At 44.8% G+C, this 27,972-nt stretch overlaps 1 protein-coding gene across 5 annotated transcripts in view; it reads left to right on the plus strand.

Annotated features, from left to right (window-relative positions):
- The window catches only part of tbc1d4 (TBC1 domain family, member 4), a 29,522-nt gene extending 2,154 nt beyond the window's left edge, over positions 1 to 27,368 (plus strand). The window contains exons 2-24 of one of the 5 annotated variants that reach the window (XM_053876709.1): positions 6,956 to 7,084; positions 7,166 to 7,391; positions 8,525 to 8,769; positions 9,219 to 9,308; positions 10,226 to 10,330; positions 10,403 to 10,535; positions 10,596 to 10,687; positions 10,753 to 10,863; positions 10,938 to 11,063; positions 11,929 to 11,988; positions 13,160 to 13,365; positions 13,572 to 13,703; positions 15,234 to 15,391; positions 16,270 to 16,482; positions 16,621 to 16,623; positions 16,837 to 16,998; positions 17,079 to 17,237; positions 17,416 to 17,516; positions 17,585 to 17,728; positions 19,087 to 19,246; positions 19,314 to 19,483; positions 21,143 to 21,319; positions 21,867 to 27,361. In XM_053876709.1, coding sequence (XP_053732684.1) covers positions 6,956 to 7,084; positions 7,166 to 7,391; positions 8,525 to 8,769; positions 9,219 to 9,308; positions 10,226 to 10,330; positions 10,403 to 10,535; positions 10,596 to 10,687; positions 10,753 to 10,863; positions 10,938 to 11,063; positions 11,929 to 11,988; positions 13,160 to 13,365; positions 13,572 to 13,703; positions 15,234 to 15,391; positions 16,270 to 16,482; positions 16,621 to 16,623; positions 16,837 to 16,998; positions 17,079 to 17,237; positions 17,416 to 17,516; positions 17,585 to 17,728; positions 19,087 to 19,246; positions 19,314 to 19,483; positions 21,143 to 21,319; positions 21,867 to 22,097 — 3,333 coding nt within the window. In that variant the 3' untranslated portion in view covers positions 22,098 to 27,361. Of the gene's footprint in view, positions 1 to 6,955; positions 7,085 to 7,165; positions 7,392 to 8,524; positions 8,770 to 9,218; positions 9,309 to 10,225; positions 10,331 to 10,402; positions 10,536 to 10,595; positions 10,688 to 10,752; positions 10,864 to 10,937; positions 11,064 to 11,928; positions 11,989 to 13,159; positions 13,366 to 13,571; positions 13,704 to 15,233; positions 15,392 to 15,422; positions 16,483 to 16,620; positions 16,624 to 16,836; positions 16,999 to 17,078; positions 17,238 to 17,415; positions 17,517 to 17,584; positions 17,729 to 19,086; positions 19,247 to 19,313; positions 19,484 to 21,142; positions 21,320 to 21,866 lie in introns of those variants that run through there. The other 4 variants (XM_053876710.1, XM_053876711.1, XM_053876712.1 and 1 more) reach the window with 4 other exon arrangements.
- The last annotated feature ends 604 nt before the right edge of the window (positions 27,369 to 27,972 follow it).

The raw sequence follows: 27,972 nt of genomic DNA on the forward strand, positions 1-27,972 counted from the left end.
TTCCATTACTGAGAATGGAGAACAGCTCACTGGGCTCACCCACTGGGCCATAGGCATCATTTTAGGGAGGCACGTGGAGGCCCCCGTTTTTTCGCCATGGGTCATTCGGTCCCCAGAACACAGAAAGCCAGTAAGCCATAGTAACCCTGGTTATTATCATTAGTATAGAAAATTCCGATGCTCATGAACACGTCATCTGCATGCGTTCAAAAGCCATCGATCAGTGCTGTACGCGAGAGTGAGAAAGAAAAGCAGCGAAATAAAAGCGGCGCCATGACATCACGTACAAAAGAAACATATCCCTTGTTTCTTTCAGCCTGATCAGTTCAAACAGTTAGCGCAAGTAGTTTGATCTACGGTAGCCTGAAGTGGACAAATTGGATAAATATTTACAGTAAATTTCAAGTAAATAAAGTTATCTTTCACTTAAAACGTGTTACAACAAAGTCTGTCATTGTGAATGTTTTGCCGTAATTCAAACTGACTTCTGCAGACCATAACTGTTTCACCTGCACAGTGTCTTGTTCCTAAAAAAGGAACGTTGGTTCAACTTGCGGATCGAAATGCCCTGCGGATTGTTGTAGTTGGCACTGCTGCTAATACACATAGTACTGCACTAGACTTCATAATGGTGTCACCGGTCTGAAAGTTTGTGTTCTTCTTTTCTGTGAAGTTGTAAAGGAGGTGAGCAGAGTGAGATTAAAGGGTGAAACAAACATGTTTTGGTATTAAGTATTTAGGCCAGTGACCTGCAGGGATGATGAACTAAATTAATCCATCGGCCCTTCTCTCCGATCGGGGTCAGACGTCTCTGTCGTAATAACGCGCAGTCAGCACTTCGGCATCACCATGCTGGACAATTAAAGCAAAATTTGTAAACAAGAGAGAGAAATCAGGAAGTTGGGAGTCATGTGTTTTCGGACTCAACGTCAGTTTGCCGTGTCACTGATGTGTAAAGATCAGCACATTTTACTGAAAGGGTTCGACGGCTGCGGTGTATCAGCGGCCTCTTGCTTAATTCCCGATCGTGTTTCACAATGTTGATTTGCAAGTTTGCCATGCTCATGACAACGCTGAACACGGACGTGCGCAGTCGCGGCCAAGCCAAACGTGATTCTACCTGCACGGGACCAAACTCGGATTGAAATTGTGCGTGCATGCACCTCTAGCTGTCGACAGACACATGAGTCTCCACAGCATTCCACAGCAAAGTTTCTGAAGACGCTGATCTCCCGCCGCCAGTCCGGGATGACAGGCGTGAGTCGGAGGATCTGTGTGCCCGGAGCATGAGTGTTATTATGCAACACAAACTGGTTTGGCAGCAGACAGCTAGCAACATGTGAACCATGCGGAATTCACGTTTGAGCTTGGCAACACCTTGATTCAAAGCCCGTTCTCATATGAGTCTTAAAAGTAGCTCAAACTGTGAACTAGTTCAGACATGCGTTCTGTTGGAAGACCTTTTGTGCCAAAGCTATATTTACCTTTGTCCTTAATTCCTATTCAATTGCACCTAACCGGAAACACGTGTTGTTCACAAACAATGAGCGTTGTGTGTGTCAGTTAGCAGCCAGCGTGTTTGACCTGCTATGCAACTTCATGCTATTGCTTTCAGAGACGTAGCTATATTTCCCATCAGTGTTGTTCGTAAAGCATCAATTTTCTTTTGTGATTATCGCTGGTGTTGGGTGACTCTCAGCCATGCAATTGTGGTCACATTGTTGCGTACACGACGTGTGTGTAACACGTTTCACTGTTCCCCTCCCTGCTTTCTTCAGTGCCTTTGTGATCGTCGAATATTTCCCTCAACTTTTCAAGGGTAAATATATTTTCCAACAGCTCATAGCCTTGGTCATTTTTTATGAGTACTGTGTGACCATAGTGATGGGGAATGCACACGAGGGCTGAAAGATTTTAGGAAAATACTTCATTGATTTATTGAGCAACCGATTGGCCGATCTCCTGGAGGACCGGAGACGAGAAGCAGCAGCCGAGACTGGCTGTGGTGTCGGAACTTTGGACACATTTGAGCGCTTTGATGTCAATAAAAGATGTGAGGAGTTGATGATTCAAGTTCAGAACAATGCTGAGTTTGTTTCATGAGTCAGTCTCCGTGCTGGACCCTGTTTACAAAACTAGTTTAGAAGTGATCCCGCATTTTTAAGCCGGGTGCACCACTGACCTTCTACAGTGCAGACAGCACCACTGCACCCACGACGTATAGACCACTACAACTTATGTACGAACAAGATCTATTTTCCTTCTTAAATTTATTGGGTACCGCTTCAGCTCAGCGGCACGCTTTTGCTTTCCAAATTGCAGCCTTTGGGATTCAAAAATCACACATTACATCCCGATTTAAATCACAGAAATCAAGGTCTAATTTTGAAGTTAATTCCCGTAAAGTTCATTTCAGATGATTTCTCCTGCAGACTGTCACTAAACTGTAACTAAAGCACCTTTACCTCACACTTTGCTGCGACTTCTTCTAATATAGAAGATTCAAGCTAAGCAATGACCAATAACCGAGTCATATCATTGTGCCAATATAACTTGAATTACTTCAATTCCCATGAAATTGCAGCTAATTATTAAAAAAAAACTTGCACAAGGTGAATTGGCTTGTGTTCATAGCGATACACAAGACTCCTTGGTGTCGGCTGCAGTCGTAACATTCTCACTCACTCACGCTGCCGTCAAGGTTTATTTATAACCTTTTACCCGACTGGGTGAAAGGGATACTCCATTCTCCCAGGAGCTGCTCCTGGCACAAATTTAGCTCTGACCCGCTCTGCATTGTTCCATTATCAGGCCTGAGCTGACAATCTGATCCTGCTCAGTGTTCACCTCAGGCCTGAATCATTGGCAGAGTAATCTTCCACCAGCTGCGTCATGTGTCCGACTCCAGTGTGCGCGAGGCTGCCAAGTCGGTGTAAAGGTGTCACTCCTGACTAGACGGCTGTGTGTTGGAAAATCATTCCCCCCGCGCCGCTGCCTTTCACAAGATCACTCGCTGTATTGTGAGCTGTGTGTATCCTGAGTTCAAGCTGGAGCCAGTCAAGCAAACAAGGCTTCCTTTTTTGTTGGAAGTGAACCGTCTTTTTTCCCCCTGCAGTGAATGCAAACGAACGGCGAGGATGTCACGACTGTATTGATGCGAGCACATGACGCTCCTTCCTGCAAAACAAAGGGCGATTTGTTTCCGAGCCTGTGACTCCGCGTCTTCTTTCATCCAACAAAAAAATACAAGAACATTTAATAGTGTTTACTGTATGTTGTGGTCAATTCAGAGGCAAGGATTCTGAAACTGAAATTTGCCAAAAGATCTGTCTATCTACCTGCTACAAATACTGATGAGTCAGCAGCTGTGTGTCACGGTATCTTTTGTTATCAGTCATCTAAAAGTGCCGAGTAATTCACATTAATTACCAGACTATCTTGGGCTCATGATCAAACTAGCCGGGGGGTATTTTGGTGTACAGATAATGGCGCTTCTATGAGGACTTTGTTTGTGATCCACTTGATGTTTTATGGGCATTATTGTGTCTGTGCACAGATAGAATGAATCCATGTCGGAAACAAATGGTGGTCAGTCTACTGCTGAGTGACGGACGGAGCTCACTTGAGGCGAAGAAGAGAGTGCAGAGCGGGTGGAGGCGTCTGGCAGGAGTGATCTGCGACGTCAGAGTCGCAGCAAGAGTGATGCTTAGGGCAGTGGTGAGAGCTGACATGACGCGTGCAGGGTTCACCCCTGCTCTTAAGGGACCCTCTCCGCTGGGATTTTCACCTCCTAGTGGGTGAAATCGCAGCGTTTTCAGCTGTCAAGAGGGACTCCACCTTTCAAGCTAGACTATCAAGGATCATGAAAAATGTACAAAGTGCTCTGTCGTCCGTGCACTCGGGTATAAGAAAATATCGATGTGATCGAACATTGCGATACCGGTTTGCATAATATTGTATCAATATTTTTGCAGCAATATCGGCAATACTGCAAACTGGAGAGCTGTTGATTCCTCAGTAGTACTGCGAAATTTAGCTGAAAGTCACTGGCTTGTTTTCATGTACATAATATTGTACTGCGTCATCTAATTTTTCACCTTTAAAATGATGGCTCATGCTAACTACTATGACAATATATGACAATATACCGCAATGCATCACTCCTGTATCGGGATGCGTATCGTATCGCAAGATACCTGCCAATACACAAGGCTGCCCAAAACTGCTGCTCAAAACTCGGACACATCACCCCCTCCCAGAAGCAGGAGAGCCAGAGATGAAGATGCTGAGCTGGTCACAAGGACGAAGGACTGCATCAGAGGGAGATGTGGAGAAGTTTGGAGACAAAGTTAGGGAGGTCAGATGGTTTGCGGAGCGGAGAGAGCCTGAGTTTGACTAACATTATCTCGACCCAGGGCATCTCAGGGCGATAACTCCCGTGTCTGGTGGAGAGGGCAGATAAGCTGAAACAATGGTTTGGCTTCTTGATTCAGATAAAGACAAAACTCTGCTCCATGCTGACAGGGAGTGTCATGGTGTTCATCAGACTGTGACCGTCACATTCTGACAAAGACAAAGCAGCTGAAAGAACAACCAGAGCGACTGTCTTCTCTAGCAGTCCACAGACTCAGGTTGATCACAAATAATTCATAAGAGGAAATGTTACTGCGGCGTCTCCTTTCTCGTGTGTAAATGAGGAGCTTTAAACGTCTGGACTCTGCTGTCTTTGAGCAGTCAGCATGTTCTATCGTCCATCTCTCTGAAGGTTTCGACGATTTCGCACGACACACATTCCTCCGTCGTCTTCTCAGCCCATCTTTCTGGTAACAGATAAACAGAGCAGGGCGTGAGAGCATGCGCCGGGCTTTAAATGGCTCTTGTGTTCTTGCTCGCGGTGAGATCGCTCAGATTTGACATTAACTATTTCATCTGGCTTTTCTGGAAAACATTCACTCTGGCGTCGGGCGTCACATCATGCAAAAATATTCTCTTGCTTGATGTTGTATGCATTGCTTTAGGATCAGAACAGTAACAAGCTCCAGTGTGAGAAAAGGCGGGTCAGAAGCGGCTCACTGAGCCGGCTTCATGTGTCAACAGCAAGGTCTGCACATTATAAAGCTGCCAGCTAAATTAAGACGTCGCAAAATAGCTATCGACAAATCGTGGCATAATGAAGGTAATAAACGGTTGTTGCTCTCAGAGTTTAAAAATAACTCCTTGGTCTGCTGCTTGGAGCTCAACTCCATCAATGAACATCTGTTCAAAACAGAAGGCAGCTTCAGAACTGCTATAACAATACAATAACTACACGATAATAACTTCTCACTACTTCAATTCTCTACTGAGCTTGGTGTGTTGCGGTGTACTTGCTTTTTGCGCTAGAAGGTGTGCACGTATCGATCTGGCCTTGGTTCTTATTTAGCCGTCGCCGGCGAGTCTTGTTTAATCTAAGTGATGACCATTGTGCACAAAACAGTGCGAGCTGATGGATATCCGATCTCTTGACATTTTGAACAACCGTGTGTACATGCTGGTTTGCCGGAACATTTCCTTTACTTCATGCTCCTATCAAGTTTAATAGGCTTTCCACTTCCTGTCTTGTGGAGATGACAGGTGGCGTGTGACACCAGGGGTTTTCAAGGCTCTGATTTTTCCTGTTTTGTCTCTGAAGGCTTGAGGCGTCCCCTAACTTGTCTGTTGTTTCCACATATCGCCGGCGTTTGTTTCCACTTCAGTCTGGATCCTGTGTTTTCGTTAAAGCCTGACATTAATCTTTTAAGCATTTGTTTATCGTAGCTTGGCTGAACTCTAGAAGTAAATGGGTGTCTTGAACAAGTCCCAGTCCAGAGGTGTCATGCCTCTGGTTTTTACACTGCACAGCGTAACAGTGTGGGTACTTTGGTAGCTGACTCTGTGAGACACCACTGAGCTGCTCCTTCAGGGATCTGTTGCAATGAAGAACGAGCTTAGCCAAGTACAGTGTCTAGACTGTTAGTGAATGGAGAAGCTCTGCCATCTTTTGAGAGAACTGTTTTTGTCAGACCCTGAGAAGAGGTTACTCAGGGATTTTGTTAGGGTTTAAGGGCGACTCATGGGTGGATGTTGCTCAGTATCTGGGCCTCTTAACTTCAGTTGCAGCCCCCGCGACCTGACCTCATATAAGCTCCAGGACCAGGGTGGTTGTTTTCTTCCATTTTTGGTGCTGATATAATAACATATCTCTTCTTTAAGTCAAGTAAAGAGGTCTCTTTTATTGCAGGCATCCATGTTGTTAGGCTCTTACTTTAGATACTTCATTCACCATTGGAAGGTGGATTAAATAAAAAGCTAAAAATGATCTGGAAAATCCATACACTCGTTCTATATTTTTAAACCCCACCAACAATCATAATCCACCTGCATGTCACATTTGACAGTCAAATGTTTCTAAATTAGTTGGTTATTTGGCCAAATAGCTTCTAAATGAATGGACGTACTTGAAGCGAACAGTGGTGTGGTTAAGTCAGCGACAGGGTCTGGAACTGGTGACTTTCACAGTGTATTACATTCACAACCAGCTAAAAACCTTAAACAAGTGTAGCCCCATTGCGTTGGCTCTTCTTTGTTCCCCTCCTCTGTAATGCTACTGCCATCTGCTGACTGTACTAATTTTATCAATACAAAGTAAATGATGGCTAATAAAAGTCATAATGTGGGTGGAAATGATCTTCCTGGCAGCGTGTCTCCTATTTCTTAATAGGCCACTGAATTTTTGTGAGCGTTATATTTTCCTTTCCATTGACTTTTAGTTATTTTTTTCAATCTTGACAAGTAGGATTTTTCAGTTTTTGAAGTAGATATTAGAGTAGATTGCTTTGTTTCAGCGTCACAAATTCCCACTCCCTATGCAAACACTTTCTTGATGACACAGTTTTTGTTTTCTGGAATAACAATTCCCAATATGTTGTGTGCGCAGGTCCCAGAGGTGATCAGCAGCATTCGCCAAGTTTCCAAATCAGCACTGAAGGAAGACGCCAAACCAAAGCAGGAAGCTGATGAGGCCTTTTATAACTCCCAGAAGTATGAAGTGCTTTATCGTGGCACGGTAAACACAGCCTCATTGTTTGTAGAATTTTTTTTTTCTCTCTCAGATTTTGAGTAAAGGCTTTGTGTTCTGTAATATCAGGTGACCATCGGGCAGAAGTCTGCCCCGTCCACGCTCATCGACGACTGCGTGGAGAAGTTCCACCAGCACGAAATCAAGAGAAAGAGGCTGCTGAACGGCCAGCGCGGCTCCACGGAGTCGGCGCCGGTGGACTTCTTCATGGGGGCGGACGGCGATCCGCTGTCATCGGTTCTGAATGAAAGCACGGAAGACTGCCTTGAGTTAGGTGACACGGTCAGTGGTGAAGGTAAGCCTGTCTGTTTGCACACCTCTTTTAAGGTCAGCAGATAATGCTGAGGCAGCGTTTGCTGATAAACACCGCTGCCTGTTGACTCTGTGATTTAGGTCAAGTGCTTCTGATAATGTTGTTTAAGGTGCCTGATAACAGCTGTGGCTGTCAAAGCCATCAGTGCTGAGTATATGCTTCAACACCTCGTATTTGGAAAATAAATAAGAAACAGCAGACATGTCTGAATCATGTGACACCACACAGTGTTTACCTTTATCTGATTTCGGTTCATAAATGCATCTGAAATACATTACATTTTTAAGTCACTGTTCACAGCGGGGTTGCCACAATATTTAAATATGGATAAAACGTGGATATAAATATCCTTGAAGATTCTCTGTACTAGGGGTGTTTAAAGTACTTTAACTGTTATGAGGGCTAGGTCTTTACTTGAAGGCTGTCAATATAAATCATGAAATTTTTTTTTAGTGTTCAAAATCTGTAGTTTTCCAGTATTTATTTTGATAGACAACAACTACAGATAAACTCTGTATTACTAACATTTAACATTTCAATATAGCAGTTAATAGCTGGATGAAAAGTAAAGACATAAAAACAGGGGAAGAAAGAAAATTAAAATCATGAGTTATAATTTGTGTTTTTTTGTTGTTGTTATATTTGGAATTTTAATATTAATGAATGATGGAAAAGAAGTGCAATTCCTCTCCTAATTTTGTTCTGACCTCATGATGGCTGCATAAATTCATGCAAAGGGCCTGAGTTTGCCGAGGTCAGCTCAATACCATTTTCAATATCGCTGAGATGAAAGTTAAAAATCTACTAAAAACACATGTTTATTATTATGAAAAACACATTTATAATAAATAAAATAATGATACAAATAAATAAAACTATAAAAACAAAATTAATTAAACAAGTACTTCTGCATCTTCAATATAAGACAACTTGTTTATTATTTATTGTCAGCGAGCTAAAGGTGTTAGCCGCGGCTAGCAAGGAGCAGCTAATGCCTACAGTAGTGGACCAATAGGAAAACTACAAACGTTTTTTGTCCACATCAGTTAAAGACCGGTAAAACTAGTGCAGGTGGACGTCCTCATAAGACGCTGTTTGTGTCCGTTATCTGGCAGTTAAAAGTCTGTCCAGCAGCTCCAGTCAGAGCAGCCTGAGGGGAGGTTTGCCCAAATGCATCCTGGAGGATTCCGGCTTCGCGGAGCCGCAGGAGTTCCGCACCCGCTGCAGCAGCCTGGCCGGGAGCCTGCAGAGGAAGCCGGGGGACGGAGTCATCTCGGACGCGACGCGACGCCGACACGCCAGCGCTCCCAACCACGTCCAGCCCTCAGACGCAGACAAGAACCGCACCATGCTCTTCCAGGTAGAGTCGGAAAGAAGCGAGCACGAGGGAGTGTGGGAGGAAATCTGAGTGCTGGCAGGAAACCCACACAAGCAAGGGTTTCATTATCACAATCGTCCTCACAAAAAGTTGTTTTTGGACCCGTATCCAGGTTTATGGGCGGAAGACTAAATATACTCGGTGGCTTCCTCTGCAGCATAATTTGTTTACGGAGACCGGTAAACTTGTCAAAGCTGTGGACCATATGCCTGCGCTCCTCACCACAATTGAACACACAAGCAAGTGTTGTTGTGAGGCTGCTGCGGAGTGAACCAGCTGCTCTTCTTTACACAGACGACCATATTCAGCAGTGTGTGGCAACTGAAGCAGAGCAGTCAATATGGCAGCACTCGATGGCGGGAAAAATCTTTTATTGAACGCTAAAAAGCAGCCGCTGCATGTTGGTGACGTCTCTGTGTTTGGTCTTGCAGGTGGGACGTTTCGAAGTCAACCTCATCAGTCCTGACAGCAAGTCTGTGGTGCTGGAGAAGAAATTCAAGGAGATCTCGTCCTGCTGTCAGGTGGGTCTGGGGAAGCTTTCCCTCGTGCCTCTCTTGGTGCTCCAGCTGGAGGAGCTTCAAATGATTCAGATCTCTGCTCACGTCTGTGTCTGGAGCTCCGCTCTTGTTAGCCATCAAGTGAAGGAATATTTTCATACTGTCAATCGTCATAGACAGGGTTTTAGCTGGAGGGTGTCTACACTGCAAAACATGAAAAATGGACGCCTCAACAGGACGCCCCAAATGTATTACTATAGTGCCTGTATAATTACCAACTCATAGTGTCATCTCACTGGTCTACATTAAATTGTGTTTCCGCTCAGTAATTTCGCAGAATATGATCCAAATTGGCAGATTCTCAAACCTTTCGCAACTGAAAGCAAAATGAACAGGGATCAAAATTCGAGTAGTTCTATCTATTTTGTCAAGCGACAAGCCTTTATATACTGTGTGTATTGTTACACAGTTACTGAGTTCTTGTCTGTTAACGTTTGTTATTTGACTCAGATGCTTGTTTATTTATTGTTTATGTATTTTATGTATTATTACATATGTGTTGTTATATGTTATGTATTATTATATATTGTCTTTACTTTTCAAATAATTTCACTACACTACTTGTAGTCCACTACAACTCCTTGCTGCGATCAGGTAGTGATGGGCTGGTGAGGCTTCATGAAACACTGTCATTATTTTCAGAGCTCAGTAGGTGGTGCTCTCAGCTGAGTAATGTTGTGAGGTGTCGTTGGAACCTTTGAGGGTTGAGAGCGACATCTAGTGGGCTCCGAAAATGACAACACTGTTTCATGAAGCCTCACCAGCCCATCACTGAGGATTAGAGTTCCAGATGTCTTACTGAGTTACGAAAAAAATTTCCAAATGTAATACTTGAGTCTGTCCACCACAAGGTACCTTTTTTTTTCTTTATAATTCCCCAGGGTATCAAACAAACAGATCACTTTGGGTTCATCTGTCGGGACCAGAGTGAGTCCAGTTCCAACCAGTACGTGTGCTTTGTTTTCCAATGTGCCAGTGAATCTCTGGTGAGTCGCACAAACCCGGAAGAGTCATGTAAGCGTTGTGTCTGATGCTGACGTATTTCCGCTGTGGATCAGGTGGACGAGGTCATGCTGACCCTCAAGCAGGCTTTCAGCACGGCGGCTGCCTTGCAGAGCAACAAGACGCCGGTCCAGCTGTGTGAACTGTGCCCCATGCATGACTTGCACAAGCTCTGCGAGCGGATAGAAGGTGCGGCAAGGCACCTCCCCTCATGAACGTCTTAAACTGTGAGTCTCTGTGGTTTAACAGGCCTGTACCCCCCGAGAGCGAAGCTAGCCATCCAAAAATATCTGTGCCAGCTGAGTGACAATGAGCGGGCGGAGGTCTTCGAGAGAGTTCAGGTGAGGTGGCCTTGTGACGGATAGTTTCAGTTGCTTTGGTGATTCATGGACCTGTCTCTTCTCAGAAGCACAAGCCGACTTCTGAACAAGAGGAGAACGAGCTGGTCATTTTCCAGCTGAGACACTTGTGTGAGGCCAAGCAGAAAACACACCTCCACATCGGAGAGGCCGCCCAGGTGAAAATCACCAGCCTGACCGTTTCTGCTGCTGTTAATATGAGCTTGTCCACCCAGTATATTTGTGTCATCAGAACGCAGGCAACAGCACGTCGGCAGGAGGAGACGGCTCCGCCAGCAGCAGTCGCTTCAAGCTGGATATTCTTAGAAACAAAGCTCGCAACTCCCTCACCAACTCGCTGGAGAACATATTTGCCAGGGTGGGTCGCTTCTCACTGTATCTATGTCACCGCCATTGAGGGGATTTGGATTGACCCATATCTGTCAGTGAGGGAGCGGAATAATTCCTGAGGGGAGCTTTTTGACCTCCATCTTTTTCGGATATAATCTTGCTGAAGCTGTCGCTGTTTCACAACACAACTGCTTCAGTCAGTCAGTTTAGAGTGTATCGTGACAGAGAATGCAAATATGGATGTATATATATATATATGAGCTTTTGAAATGATACTTTCCTTTCCTTTATATATATATATATATATATAGTATTATAAATACAGTTATTGAGAGGTCAAATGAAATCAATGTGTATAAAAATTGATCACAAAAAAAAATATTTTATTTATTAGTTAGGAGTTATACATATAATATATTTATATATATTTATATATATATATATTTTCCCTGTATATTTTTCATTGTAATCCAATTTCTGCTCAATATCAAAACACACCTTTTCTATTTATGTATTTCAATGGAATTAAACATAGTGTTTTTCGAAAGCTCTTACCTGAGTGTGGAGAATCATTATAAAATAATAATTAAAAAATATCAAATCCACATTATTTAAAATTTTCTTTTTCTCATTCTGTTATTTTGTGCTTTAGAAAAATATATTTTAGCTTCTCAGGTCCACAAAATAACTCTACTTCTCCCTGTCTGTATTGTTTCTTTCCTTCTCTAAAAATATTAAAATATAAAAAAGGGTTTTATCAGCAGTTTTGCTATCTGCCAGAATGTTTTCATGTATTGTCAAGACAAAGCTTGGAATAGTTTGAAGTGAAACAAAAGAGGAGCGGCCTCTCCATCTCCAAACACTCAGTGGTCTGGTCTCCTCTCTGTCACCAGGGCGCGAGCCGGATGCGTGGGCGCCTGGGAAGCATGGGAAGCATGAGCAGTTTCGAAAAAGTAAGTGTCCTTGAGGAGGATTCCCAAAGGGATTCTGGCTTTAAAAGCATGTTAGCAGAAGTGGAGCGAGTGCCAGCGGGGCTCCTCTCACATCCAGACCTGATGGTGGGCTGAGCGTTTCAAACACAGTTGCATAATAAACCGAAAGGTCAAACAGGCGTAGCCCCGAGTGAGATTGCAAAACCACCGCGCGATCATTTGCTGGCTCTGCTTTGTCACGGCAGTGCAAAATGTGAAAGGATTGTGCGATGGACTTTCTCTGAACCAGCCATGACCGAGCTCAGTTGTGTAACACTCCATCCATTAAACATCAGGCTTCTTTTTTCAGTTTCTGTTGCTTATGTTTTTGTCATATTTGTTGAGACACCTCATCAAATCTAACCCTTAAATCCATCATGTTTTCCTGCTATATATTTTTTATTGTTTTCTGTATTTGCTAGTTTCTGAATATTATACTTTTTAGTTATATGTGGCGCATTACAAAAGTAAAATTGGAATTTTAGCAACCAACCTGTTTCTTCACCTTTGCACAGGCATTTGTGCAATGCGCGGCCCAGGGGCCTCATGTGGCCCCGTTCTTTATTTATCCGGTCTGCCATAGATTGAATCTATGGCAAAGGTCACGCAGGTTTCTTCCTCTCACTTTCCTTGAATGAATCCTGCGATATGAAAAGAAAATCAGTTTGCTGCTCCTCCTGAGCGCCTGCTGCTGTTGTTTGCTCTGCGCTGACGGTAGCCAGCGGTGACCTGGGGATCCAACCAGGATGTCGGCTCACAGCAAGCAGGAAATCCAATTCAGGATGTCCAGTGTGTCACACTGCTGAGCCAGGCCTGCATTTGTGCTGTTGAGGACAAAACGGCTGGAGGAAAACGTCAGCTCTGAGGCGCTGTTTCAAAACTTTTGATCGCTGCACGTTTCCTGTCATCAGAGGGCGGGTTCCCGGAGCTCTGAGCTGGAACCAATAACGCGGGCCGCTGCGAGTCACAAGACCGTGCTCATTAGAATACAATAGAATAGCAATGAGACGGAGCTCATGAGAGTTGAGTAGAATTTGCTTCTGAGGGGTGAGTGGCGACTTGCGTTATTCCCTCTTAAAATGACTCCTTGAACATGAGTTTGTGGAAGCCGTTTGTTGTGCTGACCTTGAACTGTGTTTCTCTCCCGCTACAGCAGGATGAGGAGTCGCCCGGACATTCCCCTCCAGGATCCCCTCCCGCTTTTCCTGATGACGACCCGGAGGCCGGGCAGTTCCGCAGGCGCGCTCACACCTTCAGCCACCTCCCCGTGAAGAAGCGCATCTCTTTTGACGGCCAGCAGGGGAAGCAGACTCCTCTGTACAGACAGCAATCCGTGAACGCAGAGCTGCTCCAGAGCGGGTAAAATCCTCCCCCATGACTTGGCCGATCTCCCTGCTAGTTGATAGTGGATGTTTTTAGAGGTTTTGGACATCGCTGCTAACATTAAAATCCACAGCCGCACTTTGATTTCTGCTACTGTTTTGACCCTCACTCTGGAAGCTTCTGATCCTGTGTTTGTTTTGTTTTTTTTTGACTCGTGGGCATTTCATGTCGGGCTCACGCAGCCCTGTTGCCGCCTCAAGAACGCGCAGTGTTTCGGAGAGCCAAACCTTCAGCCTCCCCTCCTCCTTCTCCACTCCCACTTTCCTGAAAAGCTTTTATCAGGGCTCCCTGGCAGACAGTGGAAGCCTCAAGAGGTGAGAGGGTCTGCACAGCCAAACCCCTCCCGCTGCACCGCTGGACGGGGGGGTTTAGATAAACAGGTCCAGACAGGGATGGAGGGATGGAGTTCGTCTTCTGGTGCTGGGATGGCAGAAGGCCGTACACCTTGGCTGTGAAAACAATTTAACACCCAGCTCCCCCGCCCCTCCTCTCTCAACTTCTGAATATTGTCCACTCTCTTCCTGTTTCTCAACAAGTAGAAGGGAGTGCTGTCTATTGTTTTGAATGCATGCTAATGCAACGCTTCATTGCATGGCTCGGCTAATATCAAATGTCAAAACTGTCAGTTAACAGTTGTAAAAATCTTTGTGGGAATTCAAGTAGCCCTTTAGTTGTGCAAAAATGTATCAGGCACTTGTCAAAGTAGGTTATTTAATGGCTCACAGTCTGGATCCTCACAAAATGTATTTATTATTTATCATATGTTCCTCGTCCCATTTCCTGAAAATTTCATCCAAATCCATCCATAGCTTTTCAAGTTATTTTGAACACAAACCGACAAATCAACAGGGGCGAAAATGTAACCTCTTTGGTTTCGGTTGATTGGGGAGGAAAACAAAGGTAATAGTTGCAATTTAAAACAGAAATAAGTTCATTCTTTTGGAGCTGACTGGTGTTTGCACATGCTCTTATTCTGAAGTGTTGCTAACCAACAAGCAGCAACGCCAATGCTAAGGGAGACAATGCAAAATGAACAATAGGTTTATAGATTTTAGAATTCATTTGGTTGAAAATGACTATTATTAATGTTCGTGCTAATTCTAATCTAGAAGCATTAATGTTGCAGTGTTGAGATAGAATATTGTAATTCAATTCAATACCCCAAACTTTATCTGTAACTCTTGTCCAGTGAACTTTATTCATAGTTAGTTCTATATGATGCTGCCTGTGAAGATAAGCATCAGTATTTGTGTCCGTGATGTTGTACTGAGAGCATCTCATCCTCCAGTGGCAGATTGTAAAGGTTAATATTTCCATTATGAATGAGTTTCTCCGGCGCTGGCTGGTGTTAAATGTCTTCCGCTGTGCCTCCTGGCTCGTCCTCATCACAACAAAACAGTTTCTAAACATTAAACGCTAGATTTATTGAGCAAATGACGGAGTAAAATTACAGTCACTTAAAACAATATACTGCTTTCAGTCATGTGTATGTTCACTCGACATTTTTTTAAGTAGAATTCTCAGTCATTTCTCAAAGCTCTTTGTGAATAATACAGCGAATCACTTATATTTGAAAGTGTAATCTGTCTAAAGGATGGCGTTTCCTCTCCTGTGTGCACAGAGAGGGAACAAGTGCTTCACTCCCTGCCTCTCAAAACGCTTCACTAACACTGACTGTGCCTGGCCCAGCTCTGTTGCTCGCTGTCTGGATTCCTTATGAACTCCATCTGCTTGTGATCTCTCTGAAGGCATCACATGACGCATCCGTGTGGTGAAGGATGAGTCTGTGCCTGTCAGTGAAACGGGACACCACGCTCATCCGGCTCTGCTCTCTCCTCCCGCAGTAATGGCGAAGGCAGGAGCAGGACCCTGTCTGGATGCAGCAGCGACTCTCTGAATTTAGGGCCGCCCCTGACCCCACGCAGGGTCTCCTGGAGACAGAAGATCTTCCTGCGAGTGGCCTCGCCCATGAACAAGCCTGCCTCCTCCATGCAGCAGCCAGGTGTGGTCACCTGAGCGCGCAGACAGAGCACGACATGATGCTGGCTGAGTGGTCCACGTGCGATTCGGAACGAGAGGAGGAGAGATTCACATCACAGCTGGAGTGAAGAGAGGAATAACACGCCTCCAAGGCTGTTTCATCTTATTATAGAGGGTTAAAATAACATGAAAGCTGAGATATTCAGTCCCATTTGTTTCACTTATTAATGCTCAAAATATTATCAATATAACATAAATTTAGATAAAGCCAGATAGATGCCTCCATCATCCCCACCCTAACCCCCCTCCCCTGCTTTTCATATTTCATATTTCCATGAAAAAGTTTGTCAGTGAACTGAAAGAAACATACACAAAACACACGTAAAAATATTGTGTATAATAAATATTTTTAATAAACAAAAATAAACATAAAACAACAGAAGTAAGTGGTTTAAGAAAATAATAATAAAAATTGGTGTATAATATTAAAATGGATGTATAAATCTACAATGTAATAACATATCAAATATACAATTAAAAACTAGCTCAAAATAAAAGTCCAACCTATATACAATGACTGATGCTTCATTAAATAAAAAGTGATACATTTATTTTCAAAACAATTAAAATGGTCAAATTGTAATAAAAAAGGTGAATGAAATTGCAGGTCTAAATAACACTAAAAAACTGAGTAATAATCCACTTAGTAATCCATGATTTTAAAGTGTGTACTGTTTATTGAAGAGAATTCAATTGAAAAATACAATTATGTTTATGAATTATGTTAAAACATATAACAATGACAAACAATGATTCAGCATTTCATTCTTGAAACAGAACAAATGTAATTGTTGTGTATTGAAGACAGTGAAGTAACGTTTTCCAACATGTCGCCCTCAGATGACCCGGACGCCAGGGAGCTGCTCCCCCTCTCCCCCCATGCCTTGACTCCCAGCCTGGACGCGCTGGGGCATCTGCTGCCCCAGGCAGGCGAGCACCTGTCGGGGGAGAGGCCGAAGAGAAGCGGGGCGGACTACCGGGCCCTGTGGAGAACCGCCATCCGCCAGCAGATTCTCCTGCTGCGCATGGAGAAGGAGAACCAGCGTCTGGAGGGTGAGTGACGCGTCAGACGGCTGTCCAAGTTCTTGGTTGTAGATGCTTGAGACAGGAATCTACAGACGTGTTGTAGAGCTTTAAAATCTCTCTCCCTGTTGGTTTGACCTCTGCTGCGGTGCGCAAAACGTTTGATAGAAGGTAAGCAAACATGTTCAGGAAGGGTCAGGGTTTTGCATGGTCAGCGGTGTAAACTTCTCTCTGCATGTCCAGGGTTAATGTTGTTGATGAGTTTGGTTTCCTTCTCTGTCTGTCGGCATCGCTCTATGGTGTTAAGTTGGAACCTTTTCCCCTGAAGTAGCCACAGCGATGTGAATTATTCCACGCTTGTTTAATGGGTGATGTGTCCCGCAGCGAGTCGCGATGAGCTCCATATTCGAAAGATGAAGCTGGACTATGAGGAAGTGGGTCAGGACTCCAAAGACGCGCAAGGCTTGTGGGAGAGAAAGCTGTCAGCCCCGGGCAGAACCACGGTCCTGCAGGACAAGGAGGAGCTGTACCGAGCGCTCTGCCAAGGTGAGTCCTGTCTCTGAAGCTCTCTGCACCAGTGCACCGCGCTTCGGGTGTCTTAGTAAGCGACGGCGCTCTCCCTCCAGGCGTTCCCAAAGGCAGGCGAGGGGAGGTCTGGCTGCTGTTCTCCCATCAGCACCGGCTGCGACACAGACTGCCCAACCGCCAGCAGGCGCCCGACACTCACTACCAAGACCTGCTCAAGCAGCTGACGGCGCAGCAGCACGCCATTCTGGTGGATCTCGGTCAGTTCTCAATGTGAATCTGAATTTACAGGCGCTCACCGCCAGTAGGGGGCGCCAAAGACGAACACGTTAAACCCATTTTAAGCACTACCAAAAACAATATTTGCGTCAAAATCTCAATTTATTGTGAAAAACAAGTGATGAAATCATACTATTTAAACGCGTATGTGTTGCCCAGGTCGAACCTTCCCCACCCACCAGTACTTCTCGGCCCAGCTGGGCGCCGGACAGCTGTCCCTCTACAACCTCCTGAAGGCCTACTCCCTGCTGGACACAGAGGTCCTTCTTGCCCCGCGTTGTCTCTCACCCAGACCCCCACCCTCGTGTTGACCCGTCTCTTCACCCAGGTGGGCTACTGCCAAGGAATCAGCTTCGTGGCCGGAGTGCTGCTGCTGCACATGAGCGAGGAGCAGGCCTTCGACATGCTGAAGTTCCTCATGTACGACCTGGGAATCAGGCGGCAGTACAAGCCCGACATGGTCTCCCTGCAGGTCAGTGCAGTTCAACGTCAACTATGAAAGAATGATGTCCTGGTTGTCAAATATTGTCTATTATTGAAGTATTATTGAAGTATCATGGACGTGAATATTACTTACTGACACTTCATATCTTTTCTGATCTGATCATATCTGATGAAAAATAAAATAATGATTTAAAAAGCAAAATAAAATAATACAAAATATCTATTTATCGCTCTCTCTCTCTCTCTCTCTCTCTCTCTCTCTCTCTCTCTATATATATATATATATATATATATATATATATATATATATATAAGGTGTTACAAAGCACAGATTCTCATTATTATTTAAAAAGTAGTAATAACTGATTTTAAGCCGCTGTGTTCTCCTGATGAAGGAATGGCTCAGCAACAGTTGTCCCTTATTTTCTGCATGGATAGTGGCAACACTGGCTGCAGTCTACATACAACTAGAGAGCAGAAGGTTTAGATTAGATTACATTTACTGCTGAATCAATTTACATGAATACAATGAGTGTGTTTATCTCAAAGTAGCTTCGCTGTCGTGTCCAAGCTGGAGGTGATTTCCATACTTATTCAGAAGAAGAGACAAGTTCCAGTCAGTGAGAAAGTAGAGCTGAAAGCAGCCGGCCTTTTCCAAACTTGCTGTGTGACATGCTTCACTGGTGAGCGTGAAAGCTGTGCGTGCGTGTGTGTTCTTGTACTTCTGTCTTTGTGAGAACCTGTATGTGTTTTTGATCAACAGAGTGAGAGCATTTTTGCAAAGTGAGGACATTTTGGCTGGTCCTCACTTTGTCAAGTCTCATTCTGAGGGTTAAAACTACAAAATAGCTAGGTTATTATTATTGGGTTTTAGTTTGGTTAAGAGTAAAGGTTATGTTTAGCCATCTGGTTTAGATGGTAGGGGGAGAGGCTGGGAAAAGTATGATACAAATGGATGTCAATGACGGTCCTCACTAAGATAGGAAGACATTTGTGTGTGTGTGTGTGTGTGCAAACAGTAGTCGAGGAGCTCCTCCTCTCTCCAAACCACACCTGAGCGCAGGCTGTTAAATATCAGCGAGTAAAAACATCAGCAGGCGTGCTAATGTTTAACCTGCGCCAGGTCAGCCTCTCTGCTCTCAGCCCTGCGCCGCGTCGATCTGGGACAGGAAGACGAGAGGTAACACCATAACTGTCAGGAACTCGGTGACTTCTGCTTCTCTTTTCCGTCTGCAACAGTTAGAAAAGGCTCAATGATTCATCTGGAAGCCTGTCTGAGCTTGTTTGGGAGATACATTTATGTGTCCCGCCAGACTGGGTCGCCTGCAGAGCCTGATTTACCTGTTCTCTGGTGAGTGTCTCAGCTGCGTGTGCTCTGCCTCTCAGATTCAGATGTACCAGCTCTCCAGGCTGCTGCACGACTACCACCGCGACCTGTACAACCACTTTGAGGAGAACGAGATCGGCCCCAGCCTCTATGCCGCGCCATGGTTCCTCACACTGTTCGCCTCGCAGTTCCCCCTCGGCTTCGTGTCGCGCATCTTTGGTACGGTCTCTTCTGGCCGTCCTCCGCGGGGCCCCTGCTGTGTCTGAACTGTACCTGTTTTGTCCAGACTTCATATTCCTGCAGGGGACCGAAGTGATCTTTAAAGTGGCCCTCTGTTTGCTGAGCTGCCATGAGGGGGAGTTAGTGGAGTGCGACGGCTTCGAGAGCATCGTGGACTACCTGAAAACAACACTTCCAGCTCTCACACAGGCACAGATGGAGCAGACTATTGCAAAGGTAGACAGGCGTGGTGGCCACAATCCTCTCTGCACATGCTCACAAACACAACATGGCTGTTGTCACTCATGTACCTGGCTTTCTAAACTACTAAACGAATGGTCTAATCTGAAGAGTACAAACCAATCTCAGTGTTCACGAGCGCAAGAGCTTACTCAGGTGTATTATGTGTGTTTGTATTGTCAATCATGAGCTAAACAAACTACTGTAGTCACAGTTTGATCATTGCTACGTAGTTCAAAAATGGCTTCAGGACACATGCTGGTGAACATCAGCTGTCACCTGGTTTTGTTTACACTTATAAAGTGTCTTTTAAATGTTTCCCACCGAAGATGAAGAGGAAAAAATCCCTCCTTTGATTCTATGCACTTTAATTTGGTACTCTTTTTGGAATTCCTCTAGAGTTTAGTGCAGCACTAGTGCAGTTGACCCCGGGGGGGAGCTTGAGTTTCTCACCTAACCAGCAGTATCTGCTGTTGTACATGTATGGGAGGGAGGTGTGGGCGCCTATATTAAACGCTCCTTTTTTTTCTTCCTAAGAATCTGTTAAGTCAAACTTCTTACTCGTACAATTTTGTGCCCAAGAACTTGGTTTAGTGAAACATCTGTCAGTCATCCATCCATCCAGTACTTTCTTCCTCGCTCCTGTTGTGGGCTAATAGGTGTTGTGCGAGCAAGTTCCAGAGCACTACTGCCATCTGCTGTCCGTTTCAGCCCATTGCAATCAACAACATTTCCAATTGTAATGAATTATATAGACAAAATAAATATATTCTACTAATGATTTTAGGGCAGAGAGTGCCATCTAGTGGGCTCTGAAAATGGGGATACTGTTTCATGAAGCCTCGTCTGCCCATCACTACTTCTCAGGTACAGTGGCACCTCGGTTCTCGACCACAATCCGTTCCAGACGGCCGTTCGAGAAGCGATTTGTTCGAAATCTGAATCGATTTTTCCCATTACAATGAATGGAAAAAGAAATAATGCGTTCCAAGCCTTAAAACAGTCTTTTGGAGGAGTGAATGTAGAGTGTCTGCTGCAGGTGGCTGTTCCTCTATGTGTGTGGCCGCTGCATGTGGGAGGGGTTGCCGAGTGAGTGACGTCTCTCCAGAAGTGAAGAGGTGCCCGGTGCGTGTCCAGCTCTGAATGTGCGCTTCTGTGCAGTTTGGCTGTGACAAAGTCATAAACCAAGTCACGCTCTGTCCCAGACTCGCCTCATCCCTGTCCCAGCTCCAGCCCACTACAGGACATCAAACCCTGGAGTGAGCGCTCCAGCACCTCCCCTGTGACACTCTACCACGGTCCAGTGCGGAGACAGGAAAGGTTTTACACCTCTATATGAAGAAAAAACAGTCAGTAAATGGAGCTAACTGGACACGTCTGCATACAGAGGCTGCGTTATACACAATAACAAAGCGCCTCGTGGGTCAGCTGATCGGTCCGCGCACGTCATGTTTTTTCTGGCTTTTTTCGGGGCCGTTCGAGTTTTGGATTTTTGTTTGAAATCAGAAGCAAATAAAATCTTCAAATTTTTGTTCGAACTCTGATTTGTTCAAAGTCCGGGACGTTCGAAAACCGAGGTTGCACTGTATTTGTTTATAAAGGTTTGTCAGTTGGACACAACAAGTAAGAGTTGTCTTCATTCATCTACATTCCCAGGTGACAGACATGGACATCTCCAAGCAGCTGCACACGTACGAGGTGGAGTATCACGTCCTGCAGGACGAGATGGTGGAAACGGCTCCGCTGCCCGACGACTCGGAGCGGCTGGACAAGCTGGAGAAGACCAACGCTCAGTTAAAGAAGCAGAACATGGACCTGCTGGAGAAACTGCAGGTGGGTGGTCGGTCGACACGCGTCTGGGACACATGATCGGGTGTTTGAAACTTGCTGACAGGAAATTTGAGACAAGCTATTTCACACTCACTCGACAGTCAGTCATAGAATCCCGTGCAGAGATGAGACGTCGATTGATGAAGTACATATAAAAATATCCTTTTTATATATTTATTTAAATACTTAATTGTTGTAAGGCATAAAATATACAAACACTATGCATTTGTGTACTTTGATGTTGTTGGTCTATTTTGAACCTTGCAAACGTTTAACGCATGTTTCCAGTAGAGGGCAGTAGAGCTCAAACTTTGATTGTGGAGTTAAGCAGGAGACAAAGGGGTTGAAGGCAATAATGTTTTCCCATTATTCTAAAGATGATGTCTAGTTTCTTCTTTGGATGGTGGGCAAATATATTTTTAAGTTTAGTATTTTATAACTTAATGAAAAAAAAAGAGTGTCTCGATGTGAATGGCAGTTTGACACGGCGGTGAGTTCTGGACATTTTTCATGACGCTGCAGTAAAGCTTGAGACTCCTGTGCCCCTCAGGCTGCCAGACAGAAGATCCAAACGCTGGAGACCAGCGTGGAGAGCTTCCTTTCTCGAGAGAGCAAAATGAAGCACGTGATTCGCTCCCTGGAGCAGGAGAAGGCCGGCTACCAGAAGACCATCGAGCGCATGCGCTCCTGTGTTCCCGCCGACGCTCTGACAGATGTGGAGATGACCCAGATCAAAACAGGACCCAATGGGAAAGCCAAAACAGCAGCCAAGAAGCCCTGATGGCGACCAGGGGAGCGTCTCTGGGCACGCGCTCCGGTGACTGAAGAAGGAGAAAAAACATGAGTGTGAGCTGCAGATTTATCTGCCAGAACTTTGTCAGCGGATAACTTTGTGGTTGGAGGGCACTTTCAGCCACAGTGGACACTTTCTCTGCCGCTCCGGAGGTGAGCATCCCTCCGAGTTTTAATTTTTTTGATAAGGACACAAGTTTTGTACTTGAAGTCTGAGTGCTGCCTGCCTCTTGAAATCACCACAAGCACTGCCTCGACACAGTGTTGTCACTCCCTGACCCGAGGGGCTCAAGGTAGCAGCCGTTGAGCAGGAGGACCAAACCTGGATTGAGTCATAACAAATGCAGATCAGTTCACCAAAACAGACACCAAAGTCAGCCTATTGACTTAAAAATGAACTGTGGCGCCTCGGTTTATGAGAATAACTCGCTTCGAATGGACGTGGGCTTGTAACCTAAAGCGATTATGACCAAAGGAAATAATGGGCTCCATGAAATATAGAGTCAACACCTTGTTTTTAGTCACAGGATTACGTTCAGGACCTCGGTGGAGAACCTGTAACGCTGGTGGAGAACCATGTGCCGTGTGTGTTGGTGCAGACAGTGGCATGGTCTTTAACACCTTCACGCTTTTTAAACATCTATGAAACATGCTGCCTTGACAAGTCAAGCCCGGGAACCATCCTTCCTCTCAGGCCCTCGTAAACCGAGGTACCACTGGGTTACCCAAAATACTTAATTTAATTTTTTTTTTTTTTTCAGTTAAAACATTTTTGGACTAATGAATTGAGAATTAACTGAGCTACCACATTTAATACAAGTAAATTGTATTTCAAAGGAGAGTAATGTTTTGACCAACATTCAGTTGGACTGCTCTCGAGTGTGGCCCCCCCCCCCCTTTGTTACCGTCTGTCTTAAACCACAATCGTCTCAGGCTGAAAACAGATGCCTTTTTTTCTCACTTGAAACGTCAGTGAATGTATACTCTCTCCTCCGGAGAGGCGTCCGTCAGCGTCGTGTCAGTCAGAGGAGGAAGTGTGTCTTCCAAACAGGATGTGAGGTCGTCTGCCTTCTCAACTTCCTGTGTGACTGACCGCAGTGTCGCAAGACTGCAGCGGGGTCCCGGAGAGAGCCGAGGTGCGAATGTATGCTGCTTTTACAGATGCAGGAAGTCGCTCAGCACAGTGGCTCTTGGAGCTGCAGCTCTCCACATATCTGACTTGATGCATGTGCAGTAAAGGCAAACCAATGACTCTCTGCTTGTTATTATGGACACCATCCTCAATTTGGACATTGAACTGCGTGATGAAAGAGAGTTCACTTCATGTGTGAGTGTCCCTGGCTCGGCCCACGACCTTGTTTACTCCCACCTCCTCGGCTGAATCACCTATTTCAGGTCTGATTGAGAGCGCGACTGGGCTTTCATCGCATCAAAAACCCCAAGGCGACGTCTATCTGCTCCGCTTGTCTGTCAGGCTTCCTGTCCTTGCGGTGCCACAAACTTTCAGCTCCCATCTGAGTCAACGTTATGAGCTTTTCTGAAACACCGGAATGTATTCTGTCGGATTTGTTAAATATTTTCAAATCCCCTCCTGCAGCTCCGGTTTACTTGTCAACTTTACTTGTTTTTTTTCTTTGTTTTGATTATCTGCAGTATCGCTGCACCCGTGAACCAAAGCTGTTGGTTTTGAAAACGGATGAATGAGTGAATAAAGAACTGAGCAAGTTCACTGCTTAACGCTGTGACGTGTGGAGTGAATCTGCATCTAGTTTCTGACTGTAAAGGTGAATATGGGCCTCAAAGGTTGTGGCTAAGGTATTGACCCATTTACTGGCATCAAAAAAATATGCGAGCGTGGCTCTTAGTTCCAACAAACACTTGTTGGTTTTCAGAGCGAAACATGTCTGGTGGTTACGTGGCCGGTTATCAAGAACCAGCCCTCTAACCACCGACCAATGTTCAACTGAACCCAAACAGTCTGTGCTCCTTTTATCTTCTGTCAGTGTGAGTTTTTGTAGATGAAATTTGCCATCTTTTATAGGCAGCTCTCTCACGTTTCTTGACTGACAACTGTAGTCCACATTCTTCTGTCGCTAAAATACATGTGGACCCATTCATACGTCGTCACTGTTGAGCAGTTTTTATATTATATTCAACGTTGCCTGTGGATCTAGATGCAGACGGAGCCTTCTGTCCGTGTTCTGCTATCATTTCGTCCATATTTCTGCACGTTTCCACAAAGCTTACGGATATGGATCAAACCAAGCAGTACCACCGGAAACCAGGGGGGGCAGTGTGGCTCTTACCACCCGTAGCTCTAATGGGACATGAAGAAGACAACAATCGTGGAATTCTCCGATATATTTAACTGCCTCACCGACCACCGCCTCCTACAACACTGCCCCCGTTTCCTCTTTTGTGCAAGAGGTACGAGAGCAATACTTCTTCCACAGTCGCCATGTTTGTTGTGGAGCCAGAAACTTTAGCCTATGGGCTGCTCCCCCTGGTGGATATATAGTCGAACAGCAGTATCAACATATAGAACACATGGAAGCATGTGATCAGTGATGGTAACATTGTTTAAAACGCAGGGGTGCAATTTTGTACGTAAAGGGAGCATAAAAGGGCCTTTAAAGTAACTCCATCCTCAAATGTGTACTTTAACAGGAAACAAGAAAACAAGACACATCGTGACTTTGTCCATAACCCCGTGATTAACTACGTAACTAAATTTGCAAATGTGTTTTGATAGTTGTTTATATTGAACTGTATGCGAACGTGCGACCAGATGTTTTTCTATATCAGAAAAGCATTTTCTGCGTTTGCTCATAAACAAACTGTACAAATGAATGAAGAGATAATTTTCGGCTGCGTTTAATGTGGCTGTCATGGCTGGCATTTGAACACCATGGTGCAGACATATACGCTTGCCGACCTTCTATTCATAAACACCCTTCATATTTGTGGCCTAGATTCTACCATGAGGCAGCGTTTACGGCAAACGCGGGTCCCTTTTTTGTGTTTTCTCCCTGTGCGTTCCTCATGACACTCTGGTTTCCTCAAGGAGAAGAAAATATCCAGAGGTCAGGTGATGGCTCTGTTCTCTCACTAGTCTATGTGTCTGTCTGTTAGTGTCCTATAATGGACAGGAGACCCCGTCCTCCACCTCTAACCCCCTGGAACAGCTTTTTAACAACTGAGGTGTTGCTGCTGCACCTGAAGTCAAAAGTCTTCACTCTCAAGCCTTCTTTATCCTATACTTTGTGAGGATGAGACAGTGAGGAGATGAAACTGCCAGCAGCTAAGTGGTGGCTGTGAGTGATAGCAGCTTGGAGACCCAGCATTGTTTTCCTGGGAGGGTCTTGCCCAGAAAGGACTGTTGACTGTGGCAGCGAGCTGCAGCTACCAGGCCTGGAGCTTGTCATGCAGAAGACACCAGGACGACGGCCATCCAGGAGCCTATCAGACACTAAACAAAGGAGGCCACATTCCTTGTGTATTCCCACACGAGAGCACATCCTGCAGCGGGGGAAGAGCGGCACGCCGGGAATCCGCTAGGGATCGGCTGAGAACGACACTTCCTCTGCCCGAGGTCTTGTCAGCGATGCTTGTCCCCCCCCTCCACCACTCATGCTCCTCACCCCTCAGTGCTTCAGGACCCCCGGACTTCTCACTCTCCTTGTTGTCCCTTTGGAATTGTGGCACTTGATATCAATAATATCATGGAGCAATTGTTCACGACATGGAACCGGAAGAGATGTTGCGAACAGAAGAGGCAAATAGCTTTTAACCTATAAGTCTTCACCACTTCAGTGTGAATCAAAAACTGTCTTCAGAAAGAGATGTTCACTGATACTTCCTCCAGTCACAGAGCACAACCTCCTCATGTGTGTCCTGTATGAGCCCATAACACTACAGTTGGATTGAGCTCATTGGTCCACTAAATGTAGGGCAATTGCTAAAAAACAAAATCATGATATGGGTGGTGAGGAGCGGGAATTTTGGAAGTGTGTGCTCTCTTGTGTGCCTTTATTGTATTAATCTATATAAACAAATCAAAACCCTATGTTTGAGAAATACAACTATCCAACCTTTTCTGTTCAAACTCGTGGCCTGGTTATGTATATTTTTCAGACACCATTCTCAAAAAGAACTCCTTGCACTGAGGACCTTGCTCAAGCCCTTGAGCACCGGTTGCCACAGTAGAAATTAGAATTGTAATAGGTTTGCAAAATATTTGCTGTTTTAGGACAAATCTGAGTGACTCAAGATGTTTCTATAGGTCGATACTCTGGTGTATACTGGTCTAACCTATTTTAATCTAGTTTAATTTTAATTTTAATTTTTTTTAAATTTTATTATTATTTTTTTTTCTGTGTGATGCTCTTCCAGACTGCATGCCCTTTCTTGCCTCTGTTGCTGCTGGAAATGTAAATTTCCTGGAGGGAGTCATCCCAAAGGGATCAATAAAGTCTAGTCTAAGTCTAAGTCTAAGTCTAGTCTATAGGATTTGTGTCTGCAAATTAGCTTGCAAAATTTGGTGTCTAAAATAACATAAAAACCCATTTATGCTACTCTTTACGTACGAAATTGTACCCTTTTCAAACGTTACTGCTTAAGAGTCAGACCCAGTCGCTGAATTGTTGATGGCTGACAGAAGGCTCAGGAGAACGAGAATAGTTTAAATGATGTATTAACAATAGAAGAGTAGCACAAAGATGAACAGGAACGGAGAAACCGTGGACGTCGGCACCAAAACACTGGAAAAAAACTCAGTTAACAGGCGAATTAATAACTCAAGCCTGACTGAGGGGGACAACGAAAATGCACTTGGAAATAATTTATAAATAGAAAGCGCTCTGTGGTGGAAAAAAACACACTCGCGCGAGTAAATAGCGGTAATGGGACCAAAAAGTGAGTTTTACAAAACACTTGCACCCAGTCTAAATAGAGAGAAACGAGAAACAGAAAATGGAGCGAGGAGAAAAGAACGAAGGAGGCAGCTGAAAAGACAGATTCAGAAAACACGAGAGAGTGGCAAGAGTCGCAAGAGAGTTTATCGTAGGAACGCGAAGTGACCATCTGGCAACACGAGCTGGCAACAAGCTGTAGATAACGTGGAGAGCTTGATTAGTAGATGAATGCTAGCCGCGTTGCTCAGGAAGCTCGAGGAGAAGAAGGAAACGGACACACAGAACCAAACCAGAAATAACAAAATAAAATCACAAAAGAAACAAAACTGTCAGCGATCACATGCTTCCGTGTGTTCTTTACGTTGGTATTGCTGTTCACCAATATATCCACCGGGGGGAGCAGCCCAGAGTCAAAAGTTTATGACAACAACAAACTCCAAAACAAACATGGCGACTGTGGAAGAAGCATTGATCATGTAGCTCTTGCACAAAAGAGGAAATGGGGGCAGCATTGTAGGAGGCGGTGGTCGGCGAGGACGTATATTGCGACTGGAGCATGGAGAATTTCTTCCATTGTTATATCTTCATCTTGTTTAATTCGAGCTATGTATCCGGTAGAAACATCAACACTGCCCCCGATGGTTTCCGGTGGTACTGCTATGTTTGGTCTGTATCCGTAAGCTTTGTGGAAACGTGCAGAAATACGGAGGAAATGAACGCAGAGCACGGCCTGAAGGCGTAACACTGAGTACAAGATCAGTTGGCCACTTGAGCTCCTGCAGCAGCAAGTCCTTCACCTTAAGCAAACTTTGTTATCCTCCCTCTTCATGTCCTCATTCATCGCGAACCTCAGTGTCTTCCTCTTCTTGCTCTCTCCTCCAGACTTCTCCCTCTGATACACTCATTTCTGAACTTGTCCTTTGTCTTCTCTCCCAAAGACGACCTCAGTAT

Source organism: Synchiropus splendidus, chromosome 10 (assembly GCF_027744825.2).
Source record: "Synchiropus splendidus isolate RoL2022-P1 chromosome 10, RoL_Sspl_1.0, whole genome shotgun sequence".
Classification (NCBI taxonomy): Eukaryota; Metazoa; Chordata; class Actinopteri; order Syngnathiformes; family Callionymidae; genus Synchiropus; species Synchiropus splendidus.